Raw genomic sequence first — 20,770 nt, forward strand, 5'->3', positions numbered from 1 at the left:
AGGCTTATCTTCGGGAGTGCGCACATCTCAGTGAGTGTGCTGTGTACCACAAGATTTTCCTGATTCATTATTGATCCTTTGGTGATTGAAGATGAATAGCGCTTTTTTTTAGACAGCCACAACACAGTTTGTCAAAGGATGTAAAGTAGCATATTCAGTTTTTCATCATATCATTTACTGGCCTTTTCCTTCCTTAATACATCTCATCCGTATAGCATTCATATTTCCTGCCTGGGCCACACTTATAACACTTAATGTCTCAACAACTATTAGATGGATTGATATGAGATTTGGTACAGACATTCATATCCCAGTCAAGATGAATTCTGATAACGTTGGTAAACCATTAAAGGTGCTTTATACAATATCAGAGCTTTAATATAGTATCGAACAACTATTTGCTATGTAAAGATATAGAGGAGTAATGTCTACCTGAGCAGAGAACTAAGTCACTCTCCCTCTGTGTGTAATTCAAGCTTCTCCGCGCTTTGTTGACATTGCCGGACTGGCCGTGCATGCCTTTTAGTGCATGTTAGCGACCCCCACTGGCTAGCTCACGGCCGCCACTCTGCACTGCTCTCATACGGCGGTTACAACTGATAACGCCGTCCCGACAGACAGTGCCATTGCGTAAGCGTAGCACCCACCATCCTGTTCCCTCCCAGGTTAACACTGTTGGTTCTGTCAGCACTGTTGCCTTTGTTTTCACTGTTAGGGTCGTTCGCACCATTAGCTGCGAGTCGCCGGCTCAGCTGTCGGCATGTTGACAGCCGGGTGGAAGCAATACAAATTTTCCCAATCTCGCATTTAGCACCTTTAATTGGTGTGATAATTGAAAATCACATTTAGCACATCTAAGTTTTCACCCCGCACTATCATCAGGTCAAACTTTTAATTTTGTCCAGTACTTTGATATATGACCAAATACCTGCAAAACTAATGACATTCTCATCGTACTTTATTTATTGTTATTAGTAGATGTGAGCATATTATGTTAGCGTTATCATTGTGAGCATGTTAGCATGCTGATTTTGTGAGATAGCTTATGACCTTATAGGCTTAAAGGCCTTTACACACCGTGATTTTTGTGCAATTACTGCACAAGTCAATTTATATTGTTTTGAACTGTTGTTTTTATCATGAACGTGAATATTACACGGCGAAAAAGCGGCATACTTTTTTCTGAACAAGGCCGATTTTTCGGAGCTTTCGCCACCACAAATAAAGACATCAACCAATCGCGTTGTGCGGAACGGGTTGAGTTGCGCCTGTATTTATGAAACAACAACGTGGCGGCTCCGTAGTCCAAACCAGGATGGCAAACTTTATTACTCCATTCAACTTTGACAAAGGCAGCGCAGAGCAGATCCACTCCGTTCGTTCTTACCTTTCAAAATAAAAGCCCTTCGCATAAAATATCTGCAGGCAAGTATTTCACATTGTCGTGTTGTTTATTTGTCACGCCCCCGGTGTGTAAAGGCCCAAAAATCCTACATCCTGTTTTCAGCCCAACTGATGAAATGACATGATGTTTTGAATGTAACTAGCCTATATACCATACATACATGGGATGGGGTGTAATGTAAAGGTTTAGGTGGATGTTACATTTTGTCAACTATGTTGTAATCATCAGCTTTAGTGTCAGTGTTTATTCTCTCACTTCAAAATATGAGAAGAACCTGCAATTCATGTGATAATATAAACAGTTAATGGGGGGAAAAACGTGCCAGGGATAATTTAATGTTGAAAAAACACCCACGTTCATATATTACCCTGAGCTGGGAACAAACTGAAGCAAGGTAAGACAGAAATGAAGTCATCACCGATGGGAGAGCTCAGCATAATACTATCTTGACTTTCTGCTCGATTTGTCAGAATATTAATATTCCATTTAACTCTTAGCCCTTGCGATTTATCTGGTTGGCATTTAGCTGACAGGGTTCTGCAGCCAAAGGTGGATGTATGAGAGTGCATTTTCCTTCTGTGCAAGAGGTAGAAGGGGGGGAGACTGTGTAGGAATCAAGACCTTCCCTCGACCCATCCGTCTCTCCTCTTTTCTCCTCATCATCGCACATGTCCACCTGCATTCAATTACACCTGTAAAACTGTGTTTCCTAAACAGGGTCTCAGAAACAAGTTTGCAGGTCTTATTCTGGTGGATATGTAGCCTATATAAAAATAATAGTATGTTTTAATGAGCCTGTGTTTTTCTGGGTTGACAGACAATACGTAACTCTGTTTGGGTCCCCTCATGACATGCGTGTGTTTTTAATGAGCTCGAGTCCCAGGATGAGGGGTTGATTTTAGCTGTTTGGACCCCCGTGTCAGAAGAGTTCTGGTATGTTTTAATTAGCCCGGGTCCCGAGGTACAGTAACAGACTATATTTACTCACTTTTTTGGTTTCCCGAGTGACAAGAGTACCAGTCTATTTTTAATGAGGGTGAGAGACCGCACAATGTGTCAAATGTGGCTGAAAGTTTAACAGCTCTGAACCCTTTTTCCCCTTGTCATAACTTCTATCTAATTAAGATCATAACGTTTTTAATGCTCATTGCTGAAACCAGCTTGACTTGGAGAACAAAAATAGCTTACACCAGCTACTGTTGTTGGATTGTAATCTCAATATTTCTTGCGCTGAAAGTAGCGAAATGCAAAAAAAATCCTCTGCTCTGGCGGATTCCTGCACTTGACTCGACTCTGATTAGGAATTCATTTGAAGCCCGCGGTGTGTAGGCGGTGCTTCACTGGTTGTTTTAATTGAATGTGACTTATCTGCGAATATGAACAAGACTCAACAGACGGCATGAAAAGAGTTACGCTTGAGTGGACGTGTGATGATGTGCGTGTATCCCTGTGTTCGTGCTGCACCTGTGCGATTGTCTACGAGAGTTCCTGCATGACAGTGAAACTGTGTGCTGGTTTTGTGTGCGTGTGTGATAACACCGCTGCAAGTATGTTAAATGACAAGTGCACTCGCCAAAAAGAGAGAGGGGTACAAAGCCAGAATATCAACCAGATATTACCAGATAGCTCCTCTCTCTCCGTGACTTTCTCAGGTCAGCTGGCGTTCTGCAAGATGCACAACAAAAAGACTCTGACTCTATGCAAATGACAGTTCCTAGCGTGACTGTGACTTTCTCCCAAACCAGTTCCTATACTCACTAGCCCTTTGCTACGGAGTGTCACTCTGAATGAACTCACACTCGCAGCTGTGTAGGGCTCTCTGCATTAAGAGGGAGGTTATAAATACACAGGTAAACTGTGGGGCAATCTCTCCACCAGCTGAAATGAGCAGGAAACATCCGTCACTATAGAAACTGATAGACGTCAAGCTCATTCAGCTGTTGATGAAGCCCACTGTATATTTCCTATTGTTTAACACCATCAGCATGTTGAATACCTTTCCTACCTCATTTTTGAGAAATATTCCAGTCCTCTTCTCACAAGCCTTTTGTAAGCACCTGTAATTGATGTGATGAAAATATATATACTTACTAATATCTAACTTTATTATAGGCTACTGCACATTCAGTGATTTTAAGTCTCACCCTGAAAAGGCAGTTATAAAAGCGTAGGAAAGGTTTATGTGCATAATCAAAGTATTGTTTATCATACAGCAAGTCAGAATTTGAATTTATAGGATGTTTCCTCCATTATCCAGCTCTCACACCTCTGGTTAAGTCAGTACTTATTGTAAGCATTGTCCACTTCCACTCCACACTAGCTGGCCCTTAACATGGTGAACCCTCCATGGGAATGGGGGAAACCAAGCAGATGGGCCAAAGGTATTGCGGCCACATTGTCATTGAGCCTAGACTGTATGCATTAATTGTCCATCAACTGCCACATGGCACTACACCAAATGATATTTCCCTCCAGACCTCTGAATCATGGCCCACATCTCTATTTCTGCAGTTCAAATAGTGAAAAGCAAAGCCCCAGAATGCTCCAATTATAGTTTTATATACCACTAGCTATTATCCAGGCAATTAATTGTACTTTGAAGTGATTTCACAATTTTGTTGTTGGCTGTTCTTCTGGCTACGATAAGTTTTGCAGCCAAACCAACAACCTTTTCAACTTCCATCTTTTTCAACCCCCATATAAAAACCAGAATAATACATGTGCAATCGAATGCAGTCCGACGCAGTAACATGCAGGAGATAACGTGACGTCTGTGATGTTCAACACCTGTGTGTCTATGAGGTATTGAATTTCATTCGTGTACATTGTGCAGATGTTTGTGATATTGTGTCCACCCCCTTTGGCGCCTGTATGATGGAGGATGACAGTATATGTGCTCATGACAAATATGCTACAGCGCTAATGTCAATTGTGCCAGTGTGGTGGGCTGGTACTGCAGATTTATGGTATATTTTGTGCGTGTGTCAGCATGCGTTTGGGTGTCAGCGTGTGGATATGGGTGGAGTTGGAGTTTTCAAGGTGATTTTAATATTTATTACTGCTTCCTTTGTTGTTAGACGCTTCATCCGAAGTGAACGTCTCTCCCATCTGTCCTCCCTCCTCTTCTTTCTCTGTCTTTGTCCCTCTCACTGCCTTTTTTTTTTTTCTGTCTACCATCTCCTCTCATCCTCCCCTGCCATCTCCCTGTTGTACCCCTATGTCTGAAGCAGACTGGTATTTCTCTAGATTGGTATTTCTTTGCTCCGGGAACTTTTCCCCTCTCACATTTATTGCTGTTTTTTTTTTTTCTCTCTGTGCTGCCTTCCCTTACCCTGCTTCACTCTCAATGCCCCTCTTTCCTTCTCTCCATCGCTGTATATTACTTTCAAAAGGCTGCAGCTTATTTATTGCGTTAAATCAATGATTTGTACCAGAGGCTCTGTCCTTGACACACACTACACATACAGCATACGGTATGTAACCTCAGTCTGTAGTGGGATCGTGTAGGCTACAGGTCACGTGACAGTATTAGTATTCAGTAAAAGTTCAGATAAAACGTCAAATAAAAAACGAGGAAAAGGGAAACATCAAAGAAAACGGAACAGAAATAAAATAATACTTTTAAAGGAATAGTTCAACATTGTGACAAGTCTCTTAAACTGTCTTATTTACTTGATGTTTCTTGCTTGTTTAACCTGTATGTAAACAGAAAATGACAAGGGACTAGGGCTATCAATCAATTCAAATATTTAATCGCGATTAACCGCATGATTGTCCGTAGTTAATCGTGATTAATAGCAAATTAATCATTTTTTATCTGTTCAAAATGTACCAAAAAGGGTGATTTGTCAAGTATTTAATACTCGAAAATCAATTAACAACACAAAACAATGACAAATATCATCCAGAAACCCTCACAGGTACTGCATTTAGCATAAAAAATATGTTCAAATCATAAAATGGCAAAGTCAAGCCCAACACGCAACAACAGCTGTCAGTGTATCAGTGTGCTGACTTGACTATGACTTGCCCAAAACTGCGTGGGATTATCATAAAGTGGGCATGTCTGTAAAGGGGAGACTCGTAGGTACCCATAGAACCCATTTTCATTCACATATCTTGAGGTCAGAGGTCAAGGGACCCCTTTGAAAATCTTGCCAGTTTTTCCTTTCCAAAATTTAGCGCAAGTTTTGAGCGTTTTTCACTCCAGCTTTAAAACTGAGCCGCTACAACCTCCGAAAGATCAATTGAGTTAATGCATTAAAGAAATTAGTAGCGTTTAAGCAAATTTGCGTTTGCGCGTTATTATCGCGTTAACTTTTACAGCCTTAATTGGAACCATTTCTTAAACAGTTTATCCACTCACCCAGCAAACTCTGTGCAGCATTTCCAGCTAGCACAGGTTGCCATTCAGTATTGGTATTGGTTGTCTGTGCAGACTGTACAAACCTGGCAACCTAATTGAGACTTTGGTAAGCTGCACCCAGTCACATCGCCTTGCTGTTGCTCGTCAAGGAGTATGATGGGTTCAACAAAGGAGACATTAGTGAGCTTTAGAGGGGGTTAGTAGGCTGTCTGTTCCCTCTGCCTCCGTTCTCCATACTAAGCTAGCCAAAGTACATCCTGACTCTAGCTCTGCACTTAAAGGTCACCTGTTGAGTTTTCTTTCAAACTGTCAATGAGGTCAAAATCTGTCTAACATGTCATTAACATGGTTTTAATAATGTGCTTTTAATAAGTAAATTATCTCAAAGGGGCTCTTTGCATAGTAATTAAGTTATAATGCATCAAAAAGGCCTAATTTGTAATTAACTTACAAACCCCGTGGAGCACTATTAATGGCTACACGCCCACTCATACTGTACAGCACATATTGTTCACGATATTAGGTCACTGTGACGCCATTAATCCTCATTCATTTTATTGTGAGCATATGAAAAGAACACTTAAAACACATTTTCCGCAGATTTCGGTGCATTGTTTTAGTCTAAAAGCTTTAAAAAAAAAATCTCACTCGATGCAACGGCATATTGAATGGCAGACTCTTCCATCTCCTGACTTGTTATATTATCAATTTCACTTCAGTCTCGCTCACCAGAGTGGACAGTTTCATCATAAAATGTTTACTTTGCCATTTCTTTTGAGTGTGCCACATCCAGAATCTGTGGCCATCAATCAGCAGTGGAAGCCGCTTTTTCAAAACCTCCTCTCTCCTTTTAAGACTGATATCTTTCCCGAAATCTGATCAATGCAGACGTCTCATGAGATAACTTCCTTTTTTTTTTCACATGTGCACATTATTCCAGCATATTTTGGAGTTCACTGTCACTGGGTTTTTCCCATTCACAGTTTTGTCTCCAGGCGAGGTAGCCAAGCGGCTACTTAACAGATGGTAGCAAACTGTCGTCAGGGTCAAGATTTCCCTTTGCGAAGCAGATTTTTAGGACTTTCACTTTGTCTTTAAAACAGCTACCTGTAGTCTAAAAACTCAGCAGGGTACCTTTAAAGCACAGACATGATCTTCTCATCTCTTTTTCAGAAAGAAAGCGAATAAACGTATTACCCCGAATCAATTCTTTCCTCCTTTCGTCTTCTACAGCAGTGTCAAAACCCAGGCGATACCTACAGACACCACAACACTGTGGATCCTACAGATGCTGGCTACCATTTGGGGTGACTGGAGGGGTGTTTATGTATTTCCACCATGTGTCCTCAGAACAACTACCGTCTGATTACCACCACTACCGCTGTCAGCTGTGTTCAACCCCTCACCGGCCGGGAGCAGACCTGACATACTGAGACAGAGACAGAGAGAGAGAGGGAGGGTGGGGGCGGGGGGAGTCAGGATAATGGATAAGCCAGCAGCACAGTGACAAAGTGGTGATCCCTACAGCACTGAGCCTGACACTGTGTGTGCATGTGTGTCTTTGAGTGTGTGCGAGCCGGGTCTACAATCCGTTTTCTCCAGAGATGCATCAATCTAAAACAAGGTCACACTGTCTCTCTTCTACAGTCCTCTTCTCCTTTTACTCCTCTCCACCCACCCTCTCCTCCTCCTTCTCTCTTCTTTCAATCCCTCCTCCTCCACCATCTTTTTTTCCTGCTCCGTCCCCTTGAATCGTCTCCTCTCTCACCTCTCCAGTTCTGTCCTCCTCTGTTCCTCCGCTGTCCTCCATGGATGAATGGATCGGAGGGGAGAGAGAGAGAGAGAGAGAGAGAGAAAGAGAGAGAGAGAAGGATGGATGGATAGATGAATGGGTGATGGATGAACGGCGGGCTGGTTGGGTAGCGGAGGGAAGACGGAGAGGAATCGGACCCCAGGGAGAGGTGCAGATTGGTGTACCTGCTGATGGAAGCTTAAAAAGGACATGACACATGAGAACTTTTAGAGGAAAAAAACACCCCGTCTGTCTGCACCTGTATTTCAACCCTTTTTTACTACACACATTTCTCTTGTTTGAAAGATTGCGCAGTATATTTTTAGAAGTCAATTTCTGTAGCAAAACTTTTTAAGATCGTGGGCTGAAATGCATTATGGGCCGTGTTGCGAAAAAAGACACCGGGGCATCGGATTCGAGTGAATTAAAGAAATAAGTAGCTCAGCTTCTTGTTTTAACATTTGTTTTAATAATGTGCATTTAACAAGTAAATTATCTCAAAGGGGCTTTTTGCATAGTAATTAAGTTATATCAAAAAGGCCCAATTTGTAATTAACTTACAAACCTTGTGGAGCCCTATTAACGGCTACACGCCCACGCATACTCTACGACACATATTGTTCACGATATTAGGTCACTGTCATTAATCCTCATTCATTTTATTGTGTGCATATGAAAAGGACACAGATTTTGCTGTATTGTTTTATTCTAAAAGCTTTTTTTTTAATGACTTCTCACTTGCTGCAACGGCATATTGAACGGCAGACTCTTCCGTCTCGTTATATTATCAATTTCACTTCAGTCTCGCTCACCAGAGTGGACAGTTTCATCATAAAATGTTTACTTTGCCATTTTTTTTTTGAGTGTGCCGCATCCAAATTCTGTGGCCATCAATCAACAGTGGAAGCAGCTTTTTCAAACTCCTCTCTCCTTTTAAGACTTTTTTAGAAATCTGATCAACGCAGACGTCTCTTGATATAACTTCCCTTTTTTTTTTCATATTTCCACATATTATTCCAGCATATTTTGGAGTTCACCGTCACTGGGTTTTCCCATTCACAGTCTAGACTCCGGGCAAGGTAGCCAAGCGGCTACTTAACAGATGGTAACAAGCAAGATGCAGTCAAGTACAACTTCAACCCAAATGAGCACATTTTCACAATATGGCACAGTGAAAAATGAGATCAAAAAGCTTTAGAAACTATTTTGAAAGAAAGTGTTGAGCCTGAACTTACAAACTTAGCAGCCACTTATTAATGTTTTAATCACTGAGCTTTAGAGTAGGGCTGGGACGATACACGTATCTCCCGATTCAATACGTATTGCGATTTTAAAGTATTGCGATTCTACAAGAATTGTGATTTATTGCTTTTTTAACACTAGACCATAGGAAAAAGTTGAAACATACACTTCTAGGGACTTTTACTTTGGAAACTATCTAAATTGATGCAGTAAAAATGTTTGATTTTCAGCATGTATGTAGTCTGAGATGTCCTGAAGTCAAACATATAAGTCATTGTCAGGCATTTGTTTTTATTACATTTCCCTCACAAATTAGTGGTATTTTCTTTTAATTTATAAGGGACATGTAATGTTTTAAACTACTAATGAATATAATCCATCAATCTTATTTCCATATATTTATTTTGTATATTCAGTTTCCTTTGTTAACACCTTATTTTGAAAACCAGACGTGGTCCCACGTGTATATTTCCGCTAACTTCGCCAAGTCCATCGCTAGCTCTCCAGTCAGCTCCGTTCTCTCTATACATCCATGGTCATCTCCATTGGGGCCGTTGTGGAAACCAAAGTGTTTACCACTTTAGATTTAACATGTGAGGGTGGACCCTCCACTGTTTTCTGCTTTGTCGTGTTTTGCTCACTGCGGCCGGCTGCGTTTTGTTTTGGTGACGGATACGGAGCGGATATGACGTCACGTTACTCAGACTACAACTACTTCTACCTCAGCATAGACTCAAATGAAGCAAATATATTGATTCTGGCATTAAAAATTAGATTTCAAAATCATAAAAAAATCTGGATAAATCGGTAAATTGATTTTTTTCCCCCACCCCTACTTTAGAGGTGTTGATAGGAGGATTTTCTTACCTTGGACAGGGATTGTTCTTTTCCCCTGTTTCCAGTGTTTATGCTAAATTAAGCAAACTGGCTGCTGGCCGTAGCTTCATATTTATCTCACAGACACGAGCGTTATCGATCTTCTCAACACTCAGCAAGAGAGCGAATCATTTCCCAATGTGTCGAGCTATGTCTTTTAAGGTTGTTTGTTTTACTGGACTACAATACCAGCATCATTCAACCCATTCCCCGCTGGATAAGAAACAAGAATGCAGACCATTATAATCTTTAGAAGACCGCCTGCTTCTTTTACCCTCCTGTGAAATGGGCCCCACAGTGCATCTTTCACAGGCCCAATCCGAAACATCACCACATGAAACGAGTCAATTATTTCAGTGGAAGCAGGCCAGTGCGATGGCTCCAGTGCCTGTGTTATTCTTCACTGTCATTTGGGAAGAAAGCATCCTCAGCTTGCCAATACTTTCTGCCGGTCCATGTCGCCTGATTCTGTGCCATGGAGTTCACCTCTGCAGACATGCTGCTAATTTCTCGTTGGATTATGGCTGCTATTATTAGTATTCAGATTTTCTCTCCAAATGTGATCTTACTTCCCCAGGCCTTTATTTCACCACTATGTTCCATTGCCATGCTTAACATGTGCTACTATAGTTTGACATTTTGGAATTTACATTTCCTCCATTTCTTGCAGAGTTAGATGAGAAGATCAATATCACCGTCATACAGAGTGTATACTGTACTTGCATTTTGGATTTCTACTAGAATATGTTTACCTGCTTTAATGTTCAAAAAAGGCTTTCTTTTACCGGCTGTCCTGTTTAACTAACTCCTTTTGGCGTGGACTGTTGGCTTTGTAACTTTTCAGACTTTTTACATGCACAAAAAAGTGCATAATAATTATAAAAATAATAATAACAATAGTAAACTTTATTTATATAGCTGTTTTGAAAACAACAATTCCAAAGTGTGTCCAAAGTTAATAAAGAAATTAGGGCTGTCAATCGATTAAAATATTTAAATTTGATTAATTGCACATTTTTTATCTGTTCAAAATGTACCTTAAAGGGAAATTTGTCAAGTATTTAATATTCTTATCAACATGGGAGTGGACAAATATGCTTGCTTTATGCAAATGTATGTATATATTTATTATTACAAATCAATTAACAACACAAAACAATGACAAATATTGTCCAGAAACCCTCACAGGTACTGCATATAGTATAAAAAATATGCTCAAATCATAACATGGCAAACTGCAGCCCAACAGGCAACAACAGCTGTCAGTGTGTCAGTGTGCCGACTTGACTATGACTTGCCCCAAACTGCATGTGATTATCATAAAGTGGGCATGTCTGTAAAGGGGAGACTCGTGGGTACCCATACAACCCATTTTCATTCACATTTCATTCTTGAGGTCAGAGGTCAAGGGACCCCTTTGAAAATGGCCATGACAGTTTTTCCTCGCCAAAATTTAGCAGAAGTTTGGAGCGTTATTTAGCCTCCTCTCAACAAGCTAGTAAGACATTGTTGGTATCAATGGATTCTTTCCGTTACAACCTAAAAATCCCCAGTTAACGAAATGAGTGGTATTAAAACAAATTTGTGTTATTGCGTTTTTATCACGTTAACTTTGACAGCCCTAAATAAAATGCATAATAGTACACAACATGAAAGAATATACAATTCATACTACAGAAGCAACACTAAAGGAAAGGGGAAAAAGCATAATAGGTGCTTTTTAAAGCTGATATTGACACCTTTATTCTAGGCAGCTTTTCTCTGCGTCGTGACTCATTCATTCTACATATCCAATGGATCACACACACAAACACACAAACAGCGTTGTCCAGGTGCCCCGTTGAGTCAACGTCTTTGCATGTATATTTGATGGTAACTCTAGCATGTGTGAGGGTGCGAGTTCAGACCGATATACGAGCTTGATTGTGTAAACTGTGTCAAGTGGCGTGAATGTGCAGAAAAGGTTCCTAAGCAGCGTGTGTTTGTGTGTGTATCATGGAGACAGTTGCTAAGCTTTGTGTGTCTGTGTGTGTACTGAACAACAATAGCTGTTTTGACTCCCGGGTGATTGGTGTGGTTTTCATCTGCAGTCACTTCTCTCTTCTTTGTTAGTCGACTTTGTTCTTAATAGGGGTTTTTCTTTCCTGCCCCCATTGTGCAACCCGTACCTGCTTATTCCCTCCTGCCAAATTAAGATGGGACAAAATTTGAATAGTAAATAAGGAAGATATTGATTGAAATACTCCAGGTTTAGAGAAAGCAGCTTTGGGTGTGGATGATAAATCTGAAACGGAGCGAGCTTTTTCCCATTGACTGCCTGTGATATTGTCTGAACGGAGAGAGGTGTATTTCAAAGTCTTTCTCTTTTTATGTGGTCCACACCTTGAACGTCCAACCTCCCTGTTCCCCCTCGCACGGCTCTCCGTGGAGCTTTTCATCAGCTTGACAGAAACCTGGCATAAATGGATTTATTCACTTGCTCATGCACAAAGTCATTTTGGTGATTATTTTTTTTTTTTCCAGAAAGTTTGAGAGAGAGGAGAAGCAGCAAGTGTGCGCTTATTGGAGATAAGTGAGTGCTTACGGGAAGACGAGTACACAACGAGGGAAGAAATGCACGAGTAAACTTTGGAGGGGGGAGCATGAGTGGACACTTAACGGAGGATAAGTACCGGCATACAAGAGAACTGTGCTATAGGGGCCCTTTCATTGGATATCTCATACAAACAAGTGCACTCTTGTGAGGAAATATGCTGGTGACCTATGTGAAAGGAGAGCGGAGAATTTGCATTTCTATGCCATTGGCTCTTCATCTTGAATTTCCCCTCCCTATAGTGCAATTTTCCGGTTAGACTGTCAACCTTGAGATAGCTTAACAGAGAAAGGAAATCACTGAAACACATTAAATTTAAATTCCGCTAACAATATGTGGCAACACTTCTGTGCGAAGACACGGAGGCATTTGTTTTAATCAAGATTTAACTTGAAAGAAGTGGCGTCGGTTTCTTCAAATTGATCGTAGACAGACTTTAAATGAGCATTACCTATCCGTTCCGGGTATGCAGATTTTCAAAAGATTCAGCTCGTTGCAATTTGAAATCTCATCGTGTTCATCTGTCACTTTAAGTTTACGGCCCAGACTGTTTACTGTTTCATCCCATTTATTTTTTATTATTTGAGGGGGGAAGCAGCCTGACAGGTAGAGAGAGAGAGAGAGAGAGAGAGAGGCAGATGAGAAGAGACAGAGGAGGGAAGAAACCGAGGGGAGGGAAAGAGACAGAGATGCCCCATAGAGAACAAATGGCTGGTTAGTAATAAATGAGGGGCATCAGCTTACACTGAAGGATAAAAAGGCAGTCAAGCAGGGGATACACATCTGTCATCTGCTGTTCACCCACACACACACAAGCCAGCTGGTAGAGTGTAATGTAACTAGTGACTATTGTTCCATGGCTCATGCATCTTTCTGGATTGCTAAACCGAGATGCACCCATAGAAAAGCTTCAAAAGGGTGCCGGGGTAAGATTCTCGCCACCACAGAGACCTTGGATGGTGGACAAAGGCACAAGCAATCAGGCTGTGTGTACAGTATGCGGTTGGAAAGCTAATGAGGGTTCACATTGGTCGGGACACCTGCATAGAGAGGTGGCACTAAAGGTACAGCATGAACCTCGCGCCCATTGAGTCTTAAAAAGAAAGAGCTGGCACAACCCAGTCTCTGAAAAACTACCATTCTCATGCAACTAATGTGTTTTGTAGAGAAAATAATGCTGGGATGTATGTGCAACATGTTCATATAATTAATTTTTTTCCCCTGACATTATCCAATCCAGGCAAATAAAGCATTATTAGCATATTTACAGTTATGTTTAGACAATGCAAATCACTTGGTTCGAAGGAGATATTAACATTTTGGGAAATGTGCTTATTTGTGTTTTTTCCGAGAGTAATGGTACATGTCCACAGCCTCTGTCCTTTTCATGCTTCCCATTTATTGTCTATGTAAGCAGCCGTGCGATGCATTCTGGTAGCGTGGTGGCGCAATTCGAGAGACGGGGCGTCACGTTGGCCACTCCTCATCTGCATAAAGTTGAAGTCTAGGCTATTTTATGCAAATCACGTTAGTCCGAAAGGACTCGCCGCCTCTGCAAACTCTTGAGAAACTTTTAAATTAAGTGTTGTTAATCCAAATTAAAGACAGATTCAGCGACTGCGTGGCTTATTTCTCGCATAAAATGGTTTCAGAAACACATTTCGGTGAACTATTTTCGTGATATAAGAGAAGAAAGTTTCCAAATGAGCCGCCATGTTGGTTCTGTTTTTGAAAGCTGGGAGCAGCAGCCCATGAGGGAAAGTGTTCGTCCAATCAGGTGCTTAGTGTCTAGTGGCAGACCATCAAGCGTCCAATGCTGGGAAGCGAGGCTATCCCTCACGATAAAAAACGCCCTTGTGGACATGTACCATTACAGATGGTTACAGTCAGAAAACCCAGCCAACCCAAAAGAGGCCTACACATCCCACTGGCGAAATGTGGTACTACAACAAAACTACAAGGCATTTCTTTATATAGTAAATATTTATAATACGTCAAATGACCAATAACCGAGTTTTGATTTAATTACTGACATTCAAAGTAAATTTCTTTGTATTAGAAAGCCTTCCAATCAGGTGCCCCGTGCCTTGTGTCTAGTTGCAGTCCATCAAGCGTCTCAATGCTGGGAAGTGAGGTGATCCCTCGTGGTAAAAAAACGCCCCTGCGGACATGTACCATTAGATGAGCAGATCAAGACCACTCTCATAACTGTTCGTTAAATATAGAGCTTAGCTTAGCATAAAGACTGGAAGCAGTGGGAAACAGCTAGCCTGGCTCATTTGTACAGCAACAGTAATGTAAACGTGTCAATTTGTGGTTTTAGAGGGAATTACATGGGGTAACTATTTCTTGACAAACAACAGTGTATCCATCAGCCCAGCACTTCTAAGCAGCTCGTTGCCTGGCAACCTCCTTGGGTCAACACGACTCCAGGAAGTCACTGTGACCCGTTGTTTTTCGTTGTTTTTTTTTTACTTAGTTTGATATGTCCCTCTCATCACACCTTCAAAAAGAAAGTGGAATAAATGTATTAATCCAAACCTTACAACATGTGGGAGACGTAACACAAACCTCAGTCTTTGGTGTAGCAAGTCCTGTGCTGTGTACACCCAATCATCCACTCAAACATCCTCACTACGACTTCTGGTGCAGTATTATAGACTGTATATATATATATATATATATATATATATATATATATATATAAATGGACGACGTATCTCCACTTCCTCCCACTGTACAAAAATGAAGCTGAAATATCCCAGACACAGGAGCTGCAATCTTGAGATTTTGAAAAATGAGCACTTGAACATACATCAGCGTGCTAAGAACTACCCAATACGACAGAAACCATCTTTGGAAAACAATTATTTGACTCTTTAATTTGACCCATGTCCCATCCGCTAACATCGAGGGGACGGTATTTATGCCCTATAGTGCAGCCAGCCACCAGGAGACGATGGAATTGTTTTGGCTTCACTGCTGGGGAGCTGTCATGTCGTCCGTCTTTATAGAATGCTGCAGGGATGACATATTTTTGTAGGGCAACCAAGGCATATGTAAGGAGGCTGGGTCACGGGCGGTCATGGGTCTTGGGGTATGGGGTATAACACATGCGCAGTGTAACTGAAGCTGTGGTCGTGCGTTGTGATTGGCTCAATTTCGGCGAGTGCAGGCCAGATTTTACTGCGCATGTGTTATCCCCCCCGGAGATATGACGCATGACCCAGCCTCCTTTCCATAGACCTTGAGGGCAACCAGGAAGTTAACATCGACCTGATTCCCTTGACAAAAAGTCAATGGGATTTTTCCATTGGATTTGGGTTTATTGCAGAAAATAAGCTCTGTGGCAAACAAACGTTTATGATACTTACACGTTTTGATCAGCAAGATAATCTTCACAAACGAACACCACTTTTAGATGTTTCAAGTGTAAATGCAATCGCCAGAAGTAAAAAGCTAACGTTAGGCTATAAACAAACGAGGTTGTAATGGCGGACGAGTCGGCGTGGGAGTGGGATATTTACTGACGTATATTATCTTGTAGAACAAAACATTAAAATCTATTAACCACAGACCTTATTTCAGGCATCTAACTAAAAACCCATTTAAGAAAAAGCCATTGACTTTGAGACGAGCGAACCGAAAGTGCTAAAATGCTAACTCATCTCCGGGTTTTAGGACTCATTCCTATAGCACTCTATTGGAGAGCTGTCATGTTGTCCATCTTTATATATATAGTCTATTTGCAGTAGTAAGACACAGTAAGTCACACTCCCTGGAATGGAAATGAAACATTGTCGTTGAAGGTAAACCTAACAGAAATTATGTGAACGTAGTTTATATTTTAGCATATTTGCCACGAGATATATCATACAGTTAGGCTATAAAACTTACAATACATTCAACACAATAGTGTAGTGTGAAGTGTGCAAGCTACAGCACATAGCTTGGTTTGAGGGTCAGTTTTAAATCAGCATGCCTGTTAGCTAAGAAAACCTCTTTTGCCTCTTTCTCAGCATGACAAATTAGAAAACCAATCATTTTCAGCGAATAAAATAAACCAATTCGGATCCCTAGGGCCGTTTAATCTATATTTGGGGAATGCCGTCTCCACATATCAAGAAACAAGACACAATACCAATGAATCCTGAGATAATCTATAATGTCACACAGTTGTTAATGTTTAATCGTGGAGGGGAAAGAGAGACAGAGTGAGAGAAAGTGTGATCATTGTTCCATGAAGTCTATTTTCTAGGTGAGCAGATATCCGTCTTCCAGCCTCCCTGTGGGATTTCTCTCCCCAGCCATCCTCGAGGAACTGAACAATAATGTTGCCCTGTCTGCTGAATGAGTTCTTGTATTTTCTGCATTCACAGCTGGATAAAGGAGAATCCTCGAATGTTTGTTGCTGTTTCTCCCGCTCTGAATGGGACCATTTAAAGCCTTCAGCTTGGGTTAATAGTAATACAGTAAGAGTGCGTAGTGGATATGAATGGAGGTGGAAAAGCTCATAGAGATAAGCAACATTTGTATAATGTACATGCCAACACGCACACCTCACAACTTGTACTTTATGTTGCACACGTTTTTCAAAACTTCACTCCCGCTTATTCTCTTTTTTTGGTTGTTTTGTGGCTTTGCTCTGACGGATATCTTTCATGATGTTTCTCCTCTGCTTTTTCCTCTTTTCTTATCCTCCTTTTTTTGGCTGCTACCTTCCTCCTCCTCTTCTTTTTCTCCTTCCTGGTGGGATGTCTCAAACTGCAGACTGGCAATACGAGGGTAAGAACTATCTCCTCTTTCATCCTCTGTTAACTGTGTGTTCAGTCACTGTGCTGGCTTATTAACCCCCGCTAACCCTGCAAAGATTGCTGTAGGGGGGGTTACGTCTGTCGTTACCGATGGAAAAATGGGCACTGTCAAGACTCGCCTCCCTTACCTACCTCATCCCTTTTTCTACTACATTCATTCCAATTATACAATTCCTCTGCTCTTTTTCATTTCCTTTCACTTTAGAGAGAAGAATGAAGCTAATAAACTATATCTACCAGGCTTATCCTTTATTATATTATTGCTGTTTTCCTTACAGTATTTTTCTTTATATACTTTTTTGTATGTCTTTGTCTGTATCTCTAAAAACAAGTGTCTCCTTGTCCATCATCATTTTCTTCTGTGCAGACTCCCCTCTTATTTCACTCCCTTCTGCTAACCCCCGTACACCTCAATCCTTTTTCTCCACTCCTCACCTATGTTCAGTCCTTTTTAGTCCCCTGCTGTTGCCACTCATAACCACACTCACTCTGATATATATAAGCACTGTGCTCTGCAGAGTCCAATTCCATTTCAAAGAGTGTCTCTCTCTGACGGAGTGATTACAGCAACCACTTATTTTTTTTGAAGGACAAAACTTACAAACCATTTTAAAACATTTTCAAGTGAATCATCCGTGAATCATATGTATATGTTTCTATAATGGATATAAAGAAGCGAAGTCCTACAAGTTACCGATGTTAACTCTGAATGTTCCCTTTTTTCTTTTTTTATCTTCCCAGAATGTAAACTGTCTCGGTCGGGTCCTCCTGCTACCATCGTTGCCATAGACGAAGAAAGCCCCAACGGTAAAGTATTCAGCTGCTTTACTGACTTCATGTTATGCTGGAAAGTGGATTTAAATACAGCTCTATAACTCTAGATATGACAAGTGAACATTTTCTTTGGAATTTAAGACAAATCATCACCTTTAAATGTGTGTTAAACAAACACCGTTAGATGACTTTGACCCTTTCTGCACATGCTGATTGGCGTGGCATGTAACCTGCACTCATTAATATTCATTAGGTCTGTGTCAACAGCGTCATGGTTGGATCCCTGTCCCAGAAGATAAGACGTTAGGTTGTTCAATTTGAGCTGTGTATGAGCATAAACAAAATAAGCTTTCTATGTGTGCATGCTTGTGTTGCAGAATTTTAAATGTGAAGCACCAGCCTGCAGCCGGTTAGCTTAGCTTAGCTTATCCTAAAGACCGGAAACAGAGGGAAATACCTAGCCTGGCTCAGTCCGAAGATAACCAAATCTGCCTATACCAGCACCTCTAATACTCAATTAGCATGTTGTATTTTTTTGTGTTTAATCCCTACCTGGAGTCTCTACTGGTTGCTTGGCAGGAAGTCACTGCACCCAACCAAGAAATAGTCCCATACCCAATAAATCCACAAATTCTTGTTTTTACACTTAGAGCTTTGATTCTTTGCCCTAACCCGATAGCAGCCTACGCTTCTGCAAAGTGAAGCCAATGCGGAAGTGCCTCAAGTTGCATCCTTTCTAACAGCCAGCAGGGGGCGATTCCTCTAGTTGCAAAAACAAGTCTGATTGTATAAAATTCTATGAGAAAATGAGCCTACTTCTCACTTGATTTATTACCTCAGTAAACATTGTAAACATGAGTTTATGGTCTCAATCGATAGTTTCAAGTATTCTTCAATACAGCATGATGTTCATTTAGTAAATTATGGTCCCATTTAGAGTCAAATAGACCATAAAGCAGGGTATGCTTTAGGGCGCGGCTACCTTGTGATTGACAGATCAGTACCACGGCGTTGTCCGGTCTGGGAGTTGTCCGTGTTTTTCACAGCGTGTTTCCAGTCCATGAAAGTTAATTATAACATTTTGGTTGCCTAAAAATCTCTTATTCAGCGTTCAGTTGTGCGTAGCTCCTCCGGTTTCACTTCTGGTTGCAAAAAAACAAGATGGTGACGACCAAAAACCAAGATGGCAACAGCCAAAATGCCACACTAAAGGCTTCAAAACGGCACACCACAAACCAATGGGTGACGTCAAGGGGACTATGTCCACTTCTTATATTCAGACTATGGACCTGACCTGACCCGCTGGGCTATTATTGCTATTTTTTTTGTTTGTCTGTTTGTTAATGCAGAACTTATAGTCTATGATATGACAGCTTTTGGGCTGTACTGAACATTCCTTAGGAGAAGGCACATGTCGGAGATCGTGCCACAAATGTCTGTTCCCGCACTGAAACGACTTTAGTTGACTTTAGCTTCCATCCATCATTATCCTCCGCTCATCTGGGGCCGCGTCACGGGAGCAGCAGGCCTAGCAGGGTATTCCAGACGTCCCTCTCCCCACCCAGCAACGTTTTCTAGCTCTTCCTGGTGGACACCGAGGCGTTCCCAGGCCAGACGAGATATATAATCTCTCCAGCGTGTTCTGGGGCTACCCTTGGACTTCTTACCAGTCGGACATGCCCGGAAAACCTCCAAAGGGAGGCGTCCAGGAGGCATCTTGATCAGATGCCTGAACCATCTCAGCTGGCTCCTTTTGACGCGAAGGAGCGGCGGCTCTACTCCGAGCAACCGCCGGATGTCTGAGCTCCTAACCCTATCTCTAAGGCAGAGCCCAGCCACCCTACGAAGGAAGCTCATTTCAGCGGCTTGCATCCGCAATCTCATTCTTTCGGTCATTACCCAAAGCTCGTGACCATAGGTGAGGTTCGGAAGGTAGATCGAGCTTTGCCTTCTGGCTCAGCTCCCTCTTCACCACAATGGTCTGGTACAGGCATGTAATTCTTTTCTTTTTTTTACAGTGGATATGCAGGTTTTTAATCAGACTCAGGCCCAAAACTGCTGCTGTGGTTCGGGATCGGGTTGGGCTTGGAGAGAATCTATGCAGGTTCATGTAGGATTGGCTCGATTTTTGGGCCTGATCATACCTCAACAATGAATTAAACAAACAAAAACGTGTGGGCATTTGTTTGACTAGAACACCTAATTTGAATATTTGAGACAAATAGCTGTTTTCTCTTCTCTTCTCTTCTCTTCTCTTCTCTTCTCTTCTCTTCTCTTCTCTTCTCTTCTCTTCTCTTCTCTTCTCTTCTCTTCTCTTCCCTTCCCTTCCCTTCCCTTCCCTTCCCTTCCCTTCCCTTCCCTTCCCTTCCCTTCCCTTCCCTTCCCTTCCCTTCCCTTCCCTTCCCTTCCCTTCCCTTCCCTTCTCTTCTCTTCTCTTCTCTTCTCCCTCTTCTCTTCTCTAAACAAAAATAAGGCTGCCAGAGTTTTCAGAGACCTTTTATCTGAACACCAAAGGAAATATCTTCAGTGTATTTTTGTCTCCAGTGTTAGCTCAAACTGTTTGAGAGCCTCTTAGCTAATTAGTGGCTCCTGGTTTGATGGATTTGCCATTTCGACCGTACAGAGGAGTGTAAGCAAACACACAATCCCAGAGCCTACTCGCTGCAGGAGTGCGTTTTAGTGCAGACTTGTGTGTGTGTAAATGAACATTTTACAGTAATTGATGAGTGTAATTTGTTTGGTCACAGGTAAATTAAGGCTTCTGTTGGCCTCGAGGAAAGCCACTAAATCTTTCACTAATGTGAAATGTAGACAGACATGTTGGTCTGTGTTGTTACATCACCCTCTTATCTCCAGCCAATAGATTACTGTTCAGAAAGCTGCCATAATGTTTGCCATGTCTGCATTT

At 41.5% G+C, this 20,770-nt stretch overlaps 1 protein-coding gene across 2 annotated transcripts in view; it reads left to right on the forward strand.

Annotated features, from left to right (window-relative positions):
• Positions 1-20,770, forward strand: part of LOC141758408 (protocadherin-15-like) — a 210,314-nt gene that overhangs the window by 37,721 nt on the left and 151,823 nt on the right. For both annotated transcript variants that reach the window (XM_074619771.1, XM_074619772.1), the window contains exons 3-4: positions 17,045-17,059; positions 17,830-17,895. In XM_074619771.1, coding sequence (XP_074475872.1) covers positions 17,045-17,059; positions 17,830-17,895 — 81 coding nt within the window. The remainder of the gene's footprint in view (positions 1-17,044; positions 17,060-17,829; positions 17,896-20,770) is intronic.

This window comes from Sebastes fasciatus, chromosome 20, assembly GCF_043250625.1.
Source record: "Sebastes fasciatus isolate fSebFas1 chromosome 20, fSebFas1.pri, whole genome shotgun sequence".
Taxonomy (NCBI): Eukaryota; Metazoa; Chordata; class Actinopteri; order Perciformes; family Sebastidae; genus Sebastes; species Sebastes fasciatus.